General features: G+C 39.4%; 1 protein-coding gene across 4 annotated transcripts in view; it reads left to right on the top strand.

Moving 5' to 3' along the window:
• SEMA3A (semaphorin 3A) overlaps positions 1 to 20,085 on the top strand; it is a 435,303-nt gene that overhangs the window by 283,093 nt on the left and 132,125 nt on the right. For all 4 annotated transcript variants that reach the window (XM_006117134.5, XM_006117137.5, XM_089778433.1 and 1 more), the window contains one exon: positions 3,124 to 3,186. In XM_006117134.5, coding sequence (XP_006117196.2) covers positions 3,124 to 3,186 — 63 coding nt within the window. The remainder of the gene's footprint in view (positions 1 to 3,123; positions 3,187 to 20,085) is intronic.

The raw sequence follows: 20,085 nt of genomic DNA, 5'->3' as shown, positions 1-20,085 counted from the left end.
AGACAGGCCATTCATTTGTATTCTCTAAGGAAAAAAGATAAAAGGGAAAATGAGTATTTTCTTTTCTATTCTCCTTAGAGCAGCTATAAAGGAAACTGGCTATTTATTTGTGTCCTCTGAGGGATTCATACTTTAACGCACAAAACATCTGGAATAATTAAAAGAAAGCATGGTGTTTCCACAGTAGAATACTGATTTCTGTCATTAAGAGAATTGTATCTTCAATTCTTCAGTCTTCAAACACTTCTAAAACATTGTGTGAAATAATAAACAGACATCATTATATTAAAGAACAGTAATTATAATAGATAGCTCAAAACTTTAGATTCAAAGTGGGATTTGAACATTTCCAAAGATTATAAGAATTTTTTTTAATTCAGCCTGATATAAAGACCAGGGTCACTGAAAATGACTGAGATCCAAATTAAAACTGTTCAAAAATGTTAGCTGTGTTTGGATCTCAGGTTGTGGTTCAGGTTCACCTCTTGTTATTACCAATTATCAGATAGTCCCATCATTTTTGAGTGAGAATCTTCACTGACATCAGTGAGGATTTCTGCCTAAGCACTGGAAACAAGCTGTGACCTCAGCAACATAGCCCTAATAAGTCCAAATTCACCTTGTCATTACAAGTTCACTCCCTTCAAGCCAGGTCAACAAAGTTGAAGCATAGTTGGAAGAGAATTTGACCAACCCACATTAGAGACAGGAAAAAATAATTTAGACAATAGAGCAACCTTTCTCCAAAACTTGAATTGATCCTGAGCTGAACCTTTTGGGAGGTCTGAAAAATTTGGTCAATTATTTTCAATCTAGTATATTTTCATTTTCACTGTTCTCTGTACTTCTTAAGCCAGAATAAGAGGAAAAGTCCTTTAAGAGACCATATTCTCATGAAATTTTCAGCCCAATTTTAAAGATTCAAGAGGCTCAATTTATATTATATTATATTATATTATATTATATTATATTATATTATATTATATTATATTATATTATATTATATTATATTATAGGCTGTCCCCAACTTACGCGGATCCGACTTACGTCGGATCCGCAGTTACGAACGGGGCTTTTCTCGCCCCAAAGGACACGGACTGCGGGACCTCGCGGTCCCGCCGCCCGTCTACTCCGGGGCGAGAAAAGCTGCTCCGCGTCTCCCTGGTCTTCAGACCAGGAAGACGCGGAGCAAAGCCACGGAGGGGCTCAGGCAACGGAGCAGCCCCCCCTGCCGGCTTCCCCCGAGGCTTTGCAAAGCCGCGGAGGGGCTCAGGCAGCGGAGCAGCCCCCCTGCCGACGTCCCCCGAGGTTTTGCAAAGCCGCGGAGGGACTCGGGCAGCACGCCTGGGCTGCTCCGCTGCCCGAGCCCCTCCGCGGCTTTGCAAAGCCTCGGGGGAAGCCGGCAGCTGGGCAGCCCAGACGCGCCGCGGCTATCCCTCTGCCGGCGTCCTCAGAGGCTTTGCTCCCCATCTCCCTGGTCTGCTGGTCTCCAGCAGACCAGGGAGACTGGGAGCAAAGCCGTGGAGGACCCGGGCGGCGGGACCACGGTGCGTCTCGGGCCGCCGCCCGCGTCTTCCTGGTCTGCTAGTACGCCCCCCCCCCCCCCCAGCAGACTAGGCTTTTCTCCAGATGCCTGTGGCAGAGCAGCTGGGGCACTGCCGGTTGGTCCCGCAGCGCCGTTCTGGGCGCTACTGGACCAACCCAGCAGCACCCCAGCTATTCTGCCCCAGGCGTTCTGATTCAGCTGCTGCTGGTCAGTTTCAGCAGCGGCTGAATCAGGACGCCTGGGGCAGAGCAGATGGGGTGCTGCTGGGTTGGTCCAGTAGCGCCAAGGAGCGGCGCTACTGGACCAACCCAGCAGCACCCCAGTTGCTCTGCCCCAGGCGTCCCCAAGTCAGCCACTGCTGAAACTGACCAGCGGCTGACTACAGGAAGCCCGAGGCAGAGTTTCTCTGCCCCGGGCTTCCTGGAATCAGCCGCTGATCAGTTTCAGCAGCAGCTGACTTGGAGATGCTTGGGGTTCTTAAGTTGATTCTGTATGTAAGTCGGAACTGGAGGTCAGTTTCAGCAGTGGCTGAATTTGGACGCCAGTTCCGACTTACATACAGATTCAACTTAAGAACAAACCTACAGTCCCTATCTTGTACGTAACCCGGGGACTGCCTGTATATTATATTATAATCGCAATGTTAGGATATTGATCTACCCTAGATCTCAAAACATCATTAACAATATTCCCTTATTTCTCTTTTTTCACCCATAATCATCCTTCTTTCCCCCTTATTTTATAAATATAATGTATTGAATATCGAGGTTATAATCCAGTCTTGTAGACATTCATACTATATTATCTGAAGTTATCAGTTGAATCTTAACCTGGCGTTATGAGAAGATCATGTTTTATTCTATATGTAATGCCTAAAAGATTTCCAACATACATGAATAATTGACTGAAATGGTCTCTGAGTTTTCTGTGTAGAAACTGAGATACTCCTTCTACCAGAAGTAATACCACAGCAAGCTTAGGGAGTGTTGCTGTAATAATTTTATAGATATTTGCAAAGACCCTGGTCTAGCTCATCATCCACATTAGTGCTTGATGGCACGTTAGCATGAAACTAGCATAGACATTTTCATTTAATTGATGAGCGGGAAGCAAAAGTGAATTACAATACAGGCAAAACAGTCACGGGCCCCATTTATATTACAATATTCCCAAACACTGTTAAAAGGCACACGATAATAGATACTTAATATCAGTGAGATTAAGATGGTGCAAGTTTTAGTTCTGAGTCTCCATTTCATTTGTAAACCAGTGTTGTAATTACATTAAGGCCAATATTGATATACTGGCATAACTGAATAGAAAATCAAGCCCTTTGCTTCCATCTTTTTCATAATTAGCAGTAAAAATCCACATTATACACACATGTTTATAAACTTCCTTGTCATCATGACTATCATATACACTTTGTTCTGTTTATGTTTGGGTTTTTTTTAGTGAAAGAAATAATGAGAGAAAAAGGAAAGGAACTGGGTGACAAGACTACATAGCACTTGGCATAAAATCTGTTACTATCGAAGCATGAAATGGCATAAAGTGATTTTATTTTCTTTCTATAGCTTGTTTGGCCTGTGTCTCATACCCGAAGGGATGAGTGCAAGTGGGCTGGAAAAGATATTCTGGTGAGTACAAATATTTATAATAGCGTTTTGTTTTTGGTTTTGGTTTGTTTTTGTGAAGGATTTTAATATTGCATGAACTCTAGTGTTAATATTTAAAGCACTTATTTTTCCTAAGATTACTCTTCTTATCATAGCATGAGACTTGGGTCACATCAGGTTTTTTGGCTGGTTGGGTATTTTGGTCCAAAGAAATGAATTCTTAAGTTTAAATGCATGAAGAGAATTAAAATCATGCAAACTAATTTTTGCAGAGAGCAGGGGCAGATGACCGTTCTGCGGGGCACTGGGCAGTATATTTCGCGGGGCCCCCTTTGCCACGGCGCATGCGCGGGGCTTTTTGAGGCGTGGGGCCCGGGGCGGCCGCCCCATTCGCCCTGCCCTATATCCACTCCTGGCAGAGAGAATACTAATTAATAAATCACCCACTAAAAAGAGTATCATTGATTCTTTTTTAATTTATTTCTGATTTCATTAATTTTGTAATTACTTAGCCCCCATAATGCAATAAGTTCCCTGGGGACCCACGTGTGCACCTAGCACTTCCTTGAAATAGTCCTCCATGCAGGGTTTCCTAGGTTTCTGCCTGTATGGAGCTCACTGCAGGGTTGAAGACTAAATGGTTTTAACTTTTTGTATCAGTTTTGGTGCCTCAAGAAAGAAACAGGCATATAACACATGCTTTGCTATATCTTCCATCTGTCTCTTACTCACATATCTCCATCTTTGTATACATGAGAGTGAGAGAGATTGGGCTTGTGTCCTAACAATACTCTTAGGGTTCGTCTAGACTGCAGTGTTTTTTTCAGAAAAACGGCTGTTTTTCTGAAAAAAAAACTTTGCTTACGTCCACACTGCTATTGCGTTCTTTTGAAAGAAAATTGAAAGAACGCAGGGGTTTTTCTAACATTGATAAACCTCATTCTACAAAGAAGAATGCCTTTTCCAAAAGAGCTCTTTCGGAAAAAGGCATGTGTGGATGCGGAAGAGGGAGTTTTTTCGAAAGAAGAGTAAAGAGGGAAAAGCACAGGTGCCCTGGTTGCCACTTCATCCATAGCAATCACAGCTTAAATGTGAGATAGCATCCATTCAGTGTGGGTGCTATCTTTCAAAAAATCTGATTGCTTTTTCGATGTGTTTGGCAGTATGGATGCTCTCTTTCGGAAGAAGTTTTTTCAGAAGATCTCTTCCAGAAAAGCTTCTTCCAAAAGAAACCTGCAGTCTAGATGTACCCTTAGGGCTATGATTCCCAACCTTTTTCCCATGGAGGAACCCTTAAAATAATTTTTCATTTCCTGAGGAACCCCTACCTATAAAAACGTTTGCTTGGCCAGAAAAAGTTGACAGAGGAGAGCACAATTCAATTACTGCTAAATTATTGTCAAGAAAATTGATTTGTAAAGAGTTGCTTATATATCTATATATGTCAGCTTATATGTAAGAAAAAAAAATTCCACAATTTCTCGCGGAACCCCTGACGATGGTCTGTGGAACCCCAGGGTTTTGTGGGACTCTGGTTGGGAACCACTGCCTTAGGGCATGTCTACATTTGGAAGTTATTTTGAAATAACACCCCTTATTTCAAAATAAGAAGGTGAGCATCCATACTACCAAGCCTGTTATTTCAAAATAATGGGCTTGTTATTTTGAAATAATAACTCTTGCTTGAGAAGAGGAATACATTTATTTCAGAATAGTTATTTTGAGAGTTATTATTTTGAAACAACCTAGTAGTGTTGACATAGCCTTGGTGAATAGTGATAGTCAAGTCCTGTCTTCCATTATACACACACAGGATACGTATACACAATAAGACAAATGGACATGCTCACAGTGGGCCGAATGGGAAATCAGTGACGTAAAAGTATGACTGAAAGTGGAATTTGGCACCATATGTATACATTACTGACCTGAATTTCAGAGATGCTTCACTAAAATATTCATAACGTTGATCTTATGCCTCTGAAGAACTGTGTTCTAATATTGTCTTGGTCAGAAGTGAAAGTGGGTTCACTGGCTTAACCTGGCCCCTAGAGGACAGTTGTTGACATCAGAAAACCACTTCTGGAGCAGCAGAGGTAGTTTTGGTCAGGACTGACATATATAAGCAGAACTGTGTATGTGAAGAAGGAACTCATGATTTCCATGTGACTGGCTATAGTATGAGTGTCTCTAGCCACTTCATAGTCCCTTGATTTTTCAATCACTACATCTATTTTTTACTCAAACCTATGTATTCATAAACACTTCCCTTAGAAATAGTCTATGAACTAGAGAACAGAAAATCTAACCTACAGGATAACCCCAAAAAGTGCTGGTTGGGTTGTAGAGTACTTGAAGACATTAAGTAATAACGGCTATCCAGAGGTGTACTAAGTATTATTATATTACAGTAAGCAACAATATCATGCCTTGAGGAGAAACTCCAAAATGTATAGCAGTGAAAACAAAGATGTTTCCCTTACTTTAAAAAAAATCTTTTAAAATTCACAGTAATAAAGTGGGGATGGTGGACAGGAAGGGAATATTTCAGACACTGCAGAAAATCGGTTTCCAATGTACTCATAGTAAGAGGCTATATTTTGTCATGCTGCCTCTGGAGCCATCCAGAAAGAAGATTGTGACTCAGCAAGTCACAATCTCACTTTCAATCACCTCTATGTGTATGTGTGTGTGTTACACTACAAGGGTACGTCTACACTCCATGCCTCTGTCGGCAGAGGCATGTAGATTTGTTTGTTCAGCAAAGGCAAATGAAGCTGCGATTTAAATGATCGCGCCTTCATTTACATTTACATGGCTGCCGCGCTGAGCCGACAAACAGCTGATCAGCTGTTTGTCGGCTCGCCGCTAGTCTGGACGTTCCCCCTGTCGACATCAAAGCCCTTTGTCAGCAGCCTCGGTAAACCACATTCCACGAGGAATAACGGGGCTGCCGACAAAGGGCTTTGATGTCGACAGGGGGAACGTCCAGACTAGCGGCGAGCCAACAAACAGCTGATCAGCTGTTTGTCGGCTCAGCGCGGCAGCCATGTAAATGTAAATGAAGCCGCGATCATTTAAATCGCGGCTTCATTTGCCTTTGCTGATCTGTCTAATCTACATGCCTCTGCTGACAGAGGCATGTAGTCTAGACACAGCCCATATGTATACCCTGCACAGTAGGCACTAACTGACTCATCAAGGTAGCTATTCCAGTGGGCATGAAGGTGGAGTAGATCAACGATCAATCTCATCCTCCTCTTTTTCTATATCCCTGCATTGAGTATCCCTATGCACTTCAGGACAATGTGCTGGCACAAGGTCACTAGAAGGCATAATGGGGAGTATGTGCAACAGTATTAGGGTATGTCTACACTAGCCCCCTAGTTCGAACTAGGGAGGCTAATGTAGGCATTCAAAGTTGCAAAGTTTGGAATGAGGTGTACTGGTAGTTCGAATTAGAGATCCTAATTCGAACTACATACTCCGTGCCGTGTGTAGCTGACGGCACAGAGTTCTGACTAAGGGACATTTAAAAATGGTGGCACCCAGGAAGATGCAAATGAAGCCCGGGATATTTAAATCCCGGGCTTTATTTGCAACTTTGAATGCCTACATTAGCCGCCCTAGTTCGAACTAGGGGGCTAGTGTAGACATACCCTTACAGATTACACAGGGCTGGTCAGAAAATTTTGAAAAAATAAAAATGTTGGAGAACAGCAAACACTTTATTTTCTCTTTTCTGATCATTGCTAGAGTTAGTTGTACAGGGTAAGCTGCAAAGAATTAATTCCATGTATTTAAATAGAAATAAAGAATGACTGGTAACATTTTATGTGAGTGGGGATCAGCACTGTAGTTTGGTAGGTGAGCTGGACATCAGAAACAGGATTAATGCTAGTTCTTTATCAGTAAGCAACCAAAAGTACCTGAGCCACAGGTTTCTGTCCAATCTTGTTCTTGCCATTTAAAAATGCACTAGAAACAAAGTATTGAATGGTGTAACCTAATATAACAATTGTAGCTGTAATAATATTAAAAATTGAACATCATTAATGAAACTTCTCATTTTTCCCTCCTATATCCCTTATAGTTGTTTTCAATACCTAGGAAATGTGAAATATAATGACCATAAAAATAACTCAACATGCTTTCATTAAACAGAGAGAGGACAGTGAAAGTGGAGTATAAAGCACATATGATTTAACATTGCTATCAACATGGTTCATTGCTGAGATATTAGATATTTCTCCTTTGTGATTGCTCACACTTCCCTGAATGAAGTTCTGTATCTTTTATGACAGTTCTCATTTTTAACATTTGTAATTATTGTTCTCAAGGGGGACAGCCAATACTGTAAATACAAGTCCCCACTAATAAGCCAGGTGCAGTGCAGCAGCTGCAATGAAAGTCTTTCCCTGATATTGCCCCATTGGTAACCTTAGACCTGACCTGAGAAATTTCCTCTCATAATTAAAAGAAATAATTTACTGTAGCTTTTACTGACTGGGTCAAAATGATTCCTTAAATCCACAATGCCAGTCATGGCAATCTAGGCATACGAAATTGGTAAAACTACAGTTTACATGGGATAATGTTGCGGGCAGCATATCATGTTATTCTAAATCAAATGGTAACTTGCCTTTCTGGAAGAGATCTTCTGAAAAAACTTCTTCCGAAAGAAAGAGTCCACACTTCCAAAGCGCATCAAAAAAGCGATCTGATTTTTCGAAAGATAGCACCCACACTGAATGGATGCTGTCTCACATTTAAGCTGTGATTGCTATGGACGGAGTGGCCACCAGGGCACCTGTGCTTTTTCCTCTTTCCTCTTCTTCTGAAAGAACTCTGTGGTATTCTCTATCCTTAGTAAAGGGAATATGACAAACAGTATAATAATGTTATTAAAGGAAAGGGAAAAATTGTAAAATTTTTAATAGCAACAAAGGTACTTACTTCTGTTGCCTAGCTAAATACAAAACTATGAAAGCCCAATAAAAGGAAACAAAGAGTTTCATATTGTTCTGATCTTCCGCCATCAGTAGATACACTCTTTTGATCTACTGTGGTCACAACCTGAAACCTTCCCCTGTAGATTCCCGATCCAGAGTTTGGAACAATCAAATAATTAATTGTCCCTACAGAATACACCCCAGGTTTTACACTGAACAAAACAGTGCAGACATGATAAATAAAACTCCTAGTGATATAACTCAATACTGAGTTTCAGTGTTTTGATTTAAAGAGTTCACTGTCATCTGGGACACAGTGGTAACACATGGCAATTTCTACATTACATATGGATTAAATAATAGGCAAACAAGAAAAAAAATGTGGCAATAGTTTCATCTTGAGGTTCCAGTGATGTCATAAACCAAGATGGAACTGTAACTGCAGACAGGAAAACCATGTGCATAAACTGGAGCTGACCAGAAACTTCACCTATAATTCAAACCATTATTTTGTTACAGTTTGAAAAGTTTTGATTAACTTCCCCCTATCTCTCTCTTTGGCACATCTGTGCATTTCCTAATTTTTGTCATGCACAGGGGAAAGAAAAAGGGCCAAGACACCAAAGGAATAGTTCTAGTGGGGTTTAATTATGGGATTTCACTAAGGTATATGGCAAATTCTATGACTTGAAGACTTAAAGGATAAGTTTTAATAAAGCAGCGAAGGATACAAACTTCTAATGGGAACTGAGTACCTAACTCCTTTTGAAAACCCCTCTAAATCTAAATCAAGTTGATAGGATAAATGCAGCAATTATGGGAGAAAATTCTATAAGCTATGTATACAAGAAATCAGACTAGATGATGGTAATGTGCACTTTGGGCCTTAATATCTATGGATCTTTGAATTTCCTATCTACCTCCAATGTGTTCGGAAATATTTTTTTTAAATTCTACCTGAAATGTTGGTTCTCACAAGGTGTGTAGATCTCATAGAATCAAGTGAAGCTTTGGATGACCATCAGAACATTCCAGATCTTCTCTGAGCATTTTTAAGCATAATTTAGTGTTAGTGAATTGTGACAAATTGTCAGTACCAGTGTGATAGTCATGTATTTACCGAGCAATCTGATGCAAATCCTCATAGGCAGCCATAATCTAAGCGCATTATCCCAACTACATACCTCAGGCCTGTTGTCGTTAAAAGATTACTCTTTGTAAGTATCTTCATCTCCAGTCATTAATTCCTTGGCTTCTAAACTACACCGACCAAACTGCGTGCCAATTAGTGCTCACTGTGCCATAATTTTTGTCATGTGGACATTTGCTTGTAATTGTACTTTGGCTGCAAAGCACTAGGAAGTTTGTCTGCTCATCAGGGGCCACAGGAATTCAAAGTGTGTTTACTTGATTTGCTAAAATATATCTGCTGCTGCTAATTTGGGGTCAAATCAAAATTTAAAAGAAGACTTTTTAGAAACTGAGGAGCAGCAGCAGAGAGGAGCAGCAGCAGCAAAGCTAAGTGCTTTGTAGATACATTTCATTTATGCACCTTTGCAGGTCACAAAGTGTTCATCTCACTCTTTGAGGTTTGCAAGGATGTAAATTAGATCATAGTACTTTGCACTTCAATTGTACACATCTAAGCCAAACAGGCCACCTAATATTTTATCTCCATAAAATGGAAAAGTTCAGCTTCCAAGCCCCTTCCTGAATCATCTGACAGTGCTCAGTTCCGAAGACCACTGCAGTCTTGTGTTTGGACTGATTGTCAGCTGGATCAAATCTATGATGTCAAGAGGGTGTAATTTATTAGGATGCCTCTCTTCCCCAAAACCATTTTTGATGACATTTTGGAAAATGAAGATTGCAAAAAATAGTGTTGTTCCCTTCAACTTCTTTTTATTAGCCTTTTAGCCTTAGGGAAAACATAAAGTCATAATGTAGAAATAATATTTTTCATGTGTTATTTTAAATGAAAAATTGAAGAGAGAGAGAGAGAAAATGAATCATAGACTAGCAATTGAATATACATAGCCTGCTCATAAATTAACCAGAAAAGATCAGACCAGGTAGTGTCTTTCCCTTTCCCACTCCTTCATGTCCCCTGACAAGGGGTCATCTCCAGTCAGATGGGGAATACAAGCAAGCAGTGTGCTGATGCAGTCTCACCAATGTGGAAAACTGCACTGTGTAGGCTTCACAAAGGAAGTGAGGGAGGATGGAGATGAAGGCTCTATAACTAGGTGACACTGAGTGGCAGAGGTGAGCTGCAATGGTGAGGAGGAGAGCCACACATGGAAGCCTTTTTCTGTAACATATGTTTCCTCCCCAGGGGTATTGTGGCTTAGTTAGGCACAATTCTTCCATGGACCCCCACAATGCAGCCAGTGGCTTTAGCCACAGTATGTGCTGTAATCATTACATTAAGATGCCAATACTGGTTTTGCTTTCACTTAGGAATTGGCATATGATGCCTTTTGTAAACTGTTCAAGACAAATCAATTACTGCAAGGTAGTGCCTTGAGCAGTTGAGTAGAGAGGAAGAATTAAGTTAGCAATGGTAATTCAAGTACTATATCCTAACTAGTATTACACAATTTGGCAATTTCACAATATAGGAATATAATTCAATATCCTTGAAATTATGGCAAAAAATAGCAAAGTGCCATACATTAAGGAAAACAATATGATTGATATACTTTTTACTCATTCTTGTATAGTTAGATTGTCTTAAACCTCAGATTATGGTGAACAAATTAATCTGGATCAAGGATAAAAACTAAATTTTCCTATCTCTGGATTATTTTTTTATTATAGGAGTGACTAGTGAGATTTGCTTCTGAGGGAAACTTACATTCATCAAATCTGAGGCAGGTTTTTTCAGCAATGAACCCTTGCCATGAATTATGAGCCTTGTACAAATAGCACCTTGATTTTTAGAACTGTAGAAATTATTCTGAAGTCATTTAGGGTGGGGGGGGGGAGAAAGGGAAATTAAAATTATTTTACAGGAAAATGGTTTTCAAATTTCTACTGATGGAGGTTTTCTCTGAGTCCGAGATTGGTCTTGACAAAGATTGAGGATTCTTTCTATATGCTACTGTACCACCAGTGATTGATGTTTTGGAACTACCTAGACAGATTTCTTGTTATGTTTAATTTTGTCCCAAGATGGACAGGGTAAATGCCCCCCCATATCTTTCCTTCTAACTATCATACTCACTTGAATAACTAGAAAAAATGATGGACACATTTCATTCCCTGAGTTCTCTTAGGAGTTCTGTCTTCCAGTTCAAGTTCACTTCTAAAGGACACATCTGTTTCTATTTCTGTCTTAGATTCTTTCTCTTTGGGCAGATTTTTTTTTAATGGAAGGAAGGGTTGTTTTACTTCACAGCCTCTACAAGCATATTTCTAAAAGCACATTTCTTGTTTTCTTCATACACTTGCAGCATAGCTTAAAATTCTCCTACTTGCATTATTCCACACATAGGCATCTTCCTGTGATACTGCTGGTATCACATGCCTTCTAATTGCCCCTGTTTGCTCACGGAATGTCATTGTCCTTGAACTGTGTAAAAATAATCAAACTATTGGTGAAAAAGAAAGTTCTTAAAATACCCTCCAAAATGTTATCTCTGATTTCTTATTTTCCAACCTGTTAAACTTAAAACCTGTTCAAGATAATAAAAGAAAAGAGATAGAGAGACTTTTGCAATTTAGAGGGAAATTTTTATTCCAATTATGATGGTGCCACAATATTAAGGACAATAAATAAAGACTTATTTATGGGGCAGAGAACAGTCTGGTCTCTGTTGGAACAAATCACCTATTACTTCCTTTCTAACTTACACAATCCCTTCTGATGAACTGCTTCTGAAGCTTTAGGTCACTGTAAGGGAATTGTGAATTTTGCAGGAAACATAAAAAGATAATTCTTGATTCAGTAAGTGCCACATTTTAATTGAATGAGTATTTTAGACTTCCATCAGTTATGGATTTTCTGCCTAGTTTCTTGCATGGAACTCAGAATAATGTTATATCCACACCTAAAAATCAGGACTCCCATGTTACGGAGCATGTAACTTCATAGTCAGACTTATAGGGCATGTTTATTTATGTGCGTACATATTGCTAAGCAACTGCATCCTATAGATCTAGCATTCTGTTGCTTCCTTTCAGCACTTCATGCATTAATTTGTCACTTTCATTTCAGAAATTTAGGTATATTTATCCTAGATGACTGTGTCTGGATATCATTTCAGGATGTGCATAAAGCAGAATATAAAAAAGTGATTGTTTCTGCTTCCAAGAGGTTTATGTCCATGTAAGGGACTGATGGCTTATGTCTGAGATACTCTACCCTGCTAACAGGTGTTAGTCCTGCTAGGGAATGTGGAGTGAAGCCTACTGATTCAATGAGTCATGGGGCTTATCCAGATATAAACAAGATGGGAGTGAGTCTCTAGAAGTTCTAGAGTGCAGGCTGACCAACCCTGAAGAAGGAACTCAGTAGACAAGCTTGATTAGAAGGCTTGAGAAGAACTTTATATCATTATTAATTTCTTGGTTAATTTCTTGATCTCCCAGGATAAGGGGGAGTTTTCTATTTAGTACAAAAGTGTACAAAGTTTGGTTTGGAGCTGGCTTGAAAAAAAGAACTTTCTCATAGTCCACTATCAAGGCTACTGTCTCTTTTGAGCTTCTTCAAAGAAGGGTGCATCAATTGAGCTAGTTCAATTGCATAGCTTATTTCAAAATAGCTTATTTCAAAATTGGGAGCATCTACACATCACTTATTTCAAAATAGAGCACTCTTCCTCTGACTTCACTTACTCCTTGTACAATGAGGGTTACAGGAGTCCGAGTAAGAAGTCCTCCAGCTTGACAGTATTCCGACATTATTTTGAAATAACTTCCTGCTGTGTAGACATGGACTAAGTTATTTCAAAATAACACTAGTTATTTTGAAATAATGTTTTAGTGTAGACGTATCCTTATTCTTGGAATATTAGAAAAAGAGGCTTAGGGTCACCCATTCACAGTACTGTACTTCAACTCAGCATCTCAGTTCATATGTACTGAAATCCCACTTGTTTGCTAGAATGTGTGCACACAAAGCTTCAGTATATCTTGTATTGTATTCTTTGTTTTAACTAGATGTACAAAAACATGAAGGGGTTAAAGCAGGTCTTTAGGACTATAACTCTTTCTTGGCATCACTTCAGTTGTTTATGAACCCCAAGCAATTATTAGTTGCATCCTTTGAATAAAGATGCATGATTTACAGCCTTGAAAACTTATTGATTTGAATTTTAATAGAATTGGAAGGAAGAAAAACAAAAATGGAAACAAAACTGTTCTAAAGGGCTTTATTTTTCCATTTCTTGGTATCATGTCAGTGTTTGATGGTCTTAATGACATAAGTAACCAAGCTGAGTAGTCTCAGCGCACAGGAACTTTCATTGTTCCTACTTGCTGACCAGGATAGAAAGAATTTAGATAGGATCTTTCATTTTCTCCCACTGACACAGTGCTGAGACCACATGACTTTTCAGTATGGTGTGTAAGTGTGCTTCCAATAAAACTATTTGCTGACAGTAATATACACCTCTGAGGCTTGAAAGAGTTAAGACACATTTGGTTTTCCCAGTGGTTGATTTTTCTAATCTTCTTTGTAAATTGGCTTCTTTTTCTTTTATCAGTTGTGAATAATGGATAAAGAACATTCAGAGGACACATCCTAGGTCATGTCTATATTGTGTATTTTCAAAATTCTCACTCACTCTGTCATGTCAAGAAATCAGGTAGATTAGACTCTAGTCATTAAACACTTAATCAGGAAGATAACTGGGGCTAAAGTGGGAAGTGTTGGGCTCCCAACGTCTTATCAATGTCCACACCCCATCAGCAGCTTCATTAGGAAAATTCTCAGGTCCCCTCTTGATAGCAGAGAGGAATTCATTTGTGTGATTATCCCTGCTACTTCTGTACTCTCAGCTCTGCACATCCTGCGGATGAGCAATGCCATTCTGGACATAGTTTGAAGGCTTTAAGCCATTCTTATCAGAAGACCATGTAATAATCATTGATTATGTTTCAGATTCCATCTGCTTTTTCAAATCCTGGAGACCAGGAATACCTTTCCAAATTATAGTTATCACTAAGATTGTTAAATAATGTGAAGGAAATAGATTTATAACATGGACCCGCTATATGATTGATTTATGTACACATATAGAACACAGCAGTAAGCCCACTTCTCTTGTGGCAAAATTCATTCCTCTGAATAGAGTCTGAATAATCTGGGCGGAATCCACAAGGAATCCATGGGTGGTGAAAATCCATTCCGCCTACACAGAGCCAACGGGAGTGGCTGCAGTTGCTATTCTAAGCCTATCCCTCCATGGTAGTTGCAGGGAGTGCTGGCTTTTTCCCATTGTGGAATTCTGTACCATGAAGTTCTTATTGCAGCGTACAGATGCCCTAGTATAGCTGTTCCACCCATGTTCTCTTTACATAGTCCATTAGTGGGACTTTAATGGTGTGGAGGGTCTTATAATGAATGCATTTTACCCTTGGTGCCCAGATAAGGTTTACAATAAAAACTGAAAAGCAATGTTATGACATAGAGCTTTACAGTGAATTTGAGGTTGTCTTCTTTGCTACTTGCCTAATACAAGAAACCCTGATCTTAGACAGGGGTTAGGAGGCACTACCATAATGCAAATGCAAAACACAAAAATAATAGTTCTTAACCAATCATATGAATGAATCATGTGAATGAGGCTTCTACAAACAATCATAGACAGACAAGCAGTGCCATTATAGCATATAGAATGCATTTTATCATCATGGAGTGCGCAATAGGAGTATTCACATGCACAGAGTTTCTCAAATTAAAAAATATTTGCTGGATCAGAGGCTAAATTATATCTTCAGTTTCTCCATTGTAACACCAGCATAGCTTAAGCTGGTGAATTGATTGTGAGTCACCAGCTACTAGGAAATAATATTTATTTCAATAGGGAGAGAAGATAGGCGAGGTAATATCTTTTAGTGGAGTAACTTCTGTCGGTAAGAAAAGCTCTCAAGCTTCAAGCTTGTCTTGTCACCAACAGAAGTTGGTCCAGTACAAGATATTGCCTCTTCTGCCTGGTCTCTCTAACATCCTGGGGCTGAGACTGCATTCCTTTAATTCTGTAACATATAAGCAATCTTTTCCTTCAATTAATACTACTGTACTCTGAAAGTTAAGATTGAACTGATGCCTGTTAAGACTGAACTGATCACAGCTGGTAATAATGCAGTAGTACAAGAACAAAACAAATGCCACAATATCTAGAGAATGTCTTTCAACAGTGGAGTAAATTGAATGACAGAAATAATATCTGGGATTATTTATTCTTTATGGATATCCCTGTCTTTGCTATTCCAGAATTCAACTAATTAGAAGGAAGAAAAGTAAACATGTTCATTAACTGTGAAGATGAAATCTATGGTTTTTAATATAGAAAATGTCCACTTAGTTTAATTTGAAAAACATGAGAATTTTGTTTTGTTTTTCCAGCTGTTAGATGATACCTTTAAATCCCCTTTTATATCCCGTTTGGATAAAACTCCTGATAATTTAAACACTTGCCTCTGTGGAAGTGCTGGAGTAAACTAAGATTCTTTTGGTGCTCATCTGGTGTAAATCAGTATTAAAACTGTTGACATTAAAGGAACATTGCTGAGTCACCAGATGAAGAACTGACCTGCACGTTTGCCTACCTGCATATTTCTAATATTCCCACATATTGTAATATCTGAGAACTAGTTATGAAGCTTTTTACACTTCAATAAAAATAAATGGCTATTGTTTAGAATAAGGAAAAAAGTCTAGAAATTGGATCTAATAATAGGGTTTTGCACTTTAGAATTTCAGTTAAAATACTATTAAAAAGCATTTATCTGTTAATTCAGATCAAAGACTGTAAATTCCAGGACTCTGAAGGAGAGATAATTACTGTAAAATAGTGAAAAACACCTAAAATCTGTTTTAATTTTTCTATACAGAGCAGATGTTTTGACAGATGGATGGACTTTATTTTTGTAACTGTCCGGGAAAAGTCTGCATAACACAGCCTAATCAGTGTTACATATCTTTAGTGTTTGTTTTTTAACCATTCTTCATTTGGCTTCTATGCTTTTGCTTACAGATATTTTCTTTGTAATTTATTTTTTCAGGCTAATCTCTCTCTGCATAGTCCCTTCTATGAATTTGATGCACAAATACTGAAAACCTCTTAAAATAAATGTAAATGTTTTGTTAGTAAGACAGACATATTAATCCTCAGGTGGAGGGGACTCTGCAGGAACAGATAATTAACACTTTATCTCCTCTTTAGGGTAGTTCTTTTGAAAGTATATATGCATATTTGTATGGAAAAAGAGTAGAAAATTAGGGATTGTAACAAGGAGTGTTGAGTCTAGCAGCCTGTGGATCCGGCTCTTATCATATTTGACAGTTTAAAGCCTTCTCATCTGCAGATTAGCTACAGTTTTGTCTGCAAGTGAGTTGTCACTGGCCTGTACCTTATTCTGGTACAGATTCTCAGCTGACGTAAATTGTCATCGCTACTTTGATTTCAATCTACAGTAATATACACCAGCTGAAGATGTTCAAGCCAATGTATGTAGCATCTTGATTTACATTAACTTTAGTGTGAGTAGGATCATAATAATAAAAATGACGCCTGAGCACAGGAGCAGGAACCAAGAACTCCAGAGAGCTAATACACTGAATCATTATGTGGCACATACAGTCACGTATGCTTTGTGCTTCATGTCTCTATTGACCCTCATGCCTCGGGGCATATATCATCATTCAGTGCGATGGGGAGTAGGAAAAAACATCACCAATGCCCTATTATTCCTTGACTACCTTATGCAATTTTTTCCTGTCAAGTATCTGATACTGACCATTGTCACGGACAGGAGACTGGTCTAGAAGGACCAGATGTCTGATTCAGTGTGTCAGTTCCAGTGTTCCCATATTTAATAAAGTAAAATGGTGCTTTCTTGCCCCCACAGGGGTTTTGTAATGCTAGTAAAGATCTTATAGGCTCTAGCATTCTATGTAGCAGTAGTAGTAGTAAATTACAAATAATTTGAAGAAACCTATCTTGCTGTCACATGCATGCAGAAGTTTGTGATACCCAGTTCCAAAGCTACAACATATTAAATGGCCTTTCCATTATTTCTCTTGAAAAGAAACATTTGTTGTATCCTGATGAAGAAATGTCCATCATTAAAAAATATCTTGTTTTTTAATAGAAATGAGTAAAAAACCTAAACAAATGAACAATACATCTAAAATTAAGGCACATGCAGCATTTTAAATTCCCTTACAATTTGTTCATTAAAGTTTCTGGCTCTTGGTTACTTCCTGATCGTTTTGTTCCTGCCACTCCTATAGATAAATTCTCTTTACTGCTATATTTAACTGACACATTATATTTCTTGTATTATCTTTGTTTCACTTCCAGTGTCTTATACTTTGAGCTCAATGTACTTAAATACTCCACTCTGCTGGCGTTGTCCCTCACATTAACAATATCCTGCTGGCCTGAGGGCATGACATCAATATGTCCTGCTGCCAAGTGGGACAAGCCCAGTTTGAGACAGACTATGTCATTCCAGGCCTTGAGCCAGGAGGGCAGGATGGAAGCTTTGTAGTGAAATTGACACACTCAGTCACCAACTTGAAGAAGATTTCTGTGCCAGATTTCACAGTTAGAGGTATGTGAAAGCCAGTGTACCAGCCTCTTTAGCAAGCGATGGAAAAGCAGAACCTAACAAAACTGGTAGCACCTTTAAGGCTTGAACAGGCTGTCAACCATAACTTTGGCCCAGAGTCTCGAAGGTGAGTACCTTTAAGGCTCTGGGCCTTTTTTCTTAGATGTAGTCTTTCCTCCAAGACTCTGCACTCACCTTAAAGCTTAATTAATTAATGTTTAAAATATATCTGTGAGACAGGTAAATATTGTTATCTCTGTTTGATAGACACAGAGAGGGTAAGTGGGTTGTCCAAAGTCAGTTATAACAAACTATGGGCAGAACCCAGTGGTCCAAGCCAACTGTCTGAAGGCTTCTCTACCTACCCTACTGCATAACGGATGTCAGTTATGTCATTCAGAGTTTGAAAAAGCCACCCTGATGAGTGACATAAGTTTCATCGACATAAAATGGTGTCCACACTGGTGCTATGTTGGCAGTAGACTGCTGGCATTTTACTGATGAGAGAGAGTGCTGTCCTGCTGACACAGCACGTCTTCACCAGAAATGCTACAGCAGTGCAGCTGCAATGGTGCAGCTATGCCGATGTGCCACAATACTGTAGACTAGCCCTGAACCCAGCACTGATCTAACCAGTACACACCCACACCTTCCCTTATTGTAGTAGATTCTTTGGTGTCAACTTGTTTTAAGATGTTGAGCCTGCAGGAATTCATATGAAGCTGTGAAAACTGTTACATTACAGATTCTTTTTTTTCCCATGAGACAAGACCACAAACCTAGAGAAATGAAAGGTTGCTCTGAAATACCAGAATGTCATTTTTCTCAGAAGGTTCACTCCATAATAGAGATGTAATAGTGTAGTCAATTAACCGATTAACCAATAAGCAAAAGCATGTAGGTTAATGCTATAAAAAACATGCATTCCCTCCCCGCCACCAGTAAATTTTTTAGCAGGCTGGTGAGCAGCCTGGCTCAGTCCTAGCTCATGATAGATCTGGGACCCAACTCCCTTGCAGCTCTGTATTTAAAGTGTATTAGGAGCCGGGCAGGCAGGCAGCCCAGGTCAGTTCTGGCTTGCACTGGGTTTGGGATCTCAGATGCCCCATTCCCCCAATAGGGGCTGCTGTCACCCTGCACTGCTGCCTCTTTATGAGAGACAGCAGCACAGGGCAACAGACAACCAATCCTGGAGGGGAGCTGGCTTTTATAATAGCTCCCCTGACAGGCCAGCTCCCGCCTGGCACCACTTGCTGCTGCCTCTGATATAGAGGCAGCAGCGCAGAGTGGCAGAGGGCTCCTCAGGAGAATTCATGAGGTTACTTGGCTATTCAATTAACCAATATTTAACATCCTTACTCCATAACTGCACAGGTAGTATGGGTGACTCACAACAGTGCCACACATTGCATTACATCATTGCCACTGTTGCAACTGTGTGAATCAGACAGACTGATTCCTCTGCCTCATCATCATCACTTTAGAAGTCCCAGTCATGGGTCAGGACCACATTGTGCTCAGCACTGTACAAATATGTAACAAAAAAAGATTGTACAGATTTAAAAATGAAGGAGTGTCTAGCCATGATCTTAAGTGCAAGCAGGATTGACCTGATGACAGAGCAGGAGACCTCACTATGAACTTATTCACTAGATGAGGGCTTAAATCCGAATTGTAACTTTTATTTTATGTCATTTATTGTGGTCTAATACCCTCCCTCCCCCCACTTTTTTTACAGTCCTGTAAAATATATAAAGAAACCTAATCTGGTAGGGAGGTGTATAAGAATTTACTCTTACAGATTTTAATGGATACTTTATGCAGCTGTAAAACAGAGGGAAGCTAAATTAGCAGTTTTAGCTAGACTCAAAACTTTGAATGTTATATATATATATATATTTATTATAGTCAAAGGTTTATTGCTGTAAGTATCTCCGCCCTAGGCTGTGTCTACATTGGCCCCTATTCCGTAATAGGGATGCCCATGAACTGGGCTTGTTTAGTTTGGAAAAAAGGGGGGACATGATAGCGGTTTTCAAATATCTAAAAGGGTGTCACAAGGAGGAAGGAGAAAATTTGTTCCTCTTGGTTACTGAGGACAGGACAAGGAGTAATGGGCTTAAAGTGTAGCAGGGGAGGTTTAGATTGGACATTAGGAAAAAATTCCTAACTGTCAGGGTGGTCA

This window comes from Pelodiscus sinensis, chromosome 1 (genome assembly GCF_052426305.1).
Source record: "Pelodiscus sinensis isolate ZL-2025 chromosome 1, ASM5242630v1, whole genome shotgun sequence".
NCBI classification, from domain to species: Eukaryota; Metazoa; Chordata; order Testudines; family Trionychidae; genus Pelodiscus; species Pelodiscus sinensis.
The sequence above is the reverse complement of the archived record's forward strand: the minus strand, read 5'-3'. Positions and strand labels throughout refer to the sequence as shown.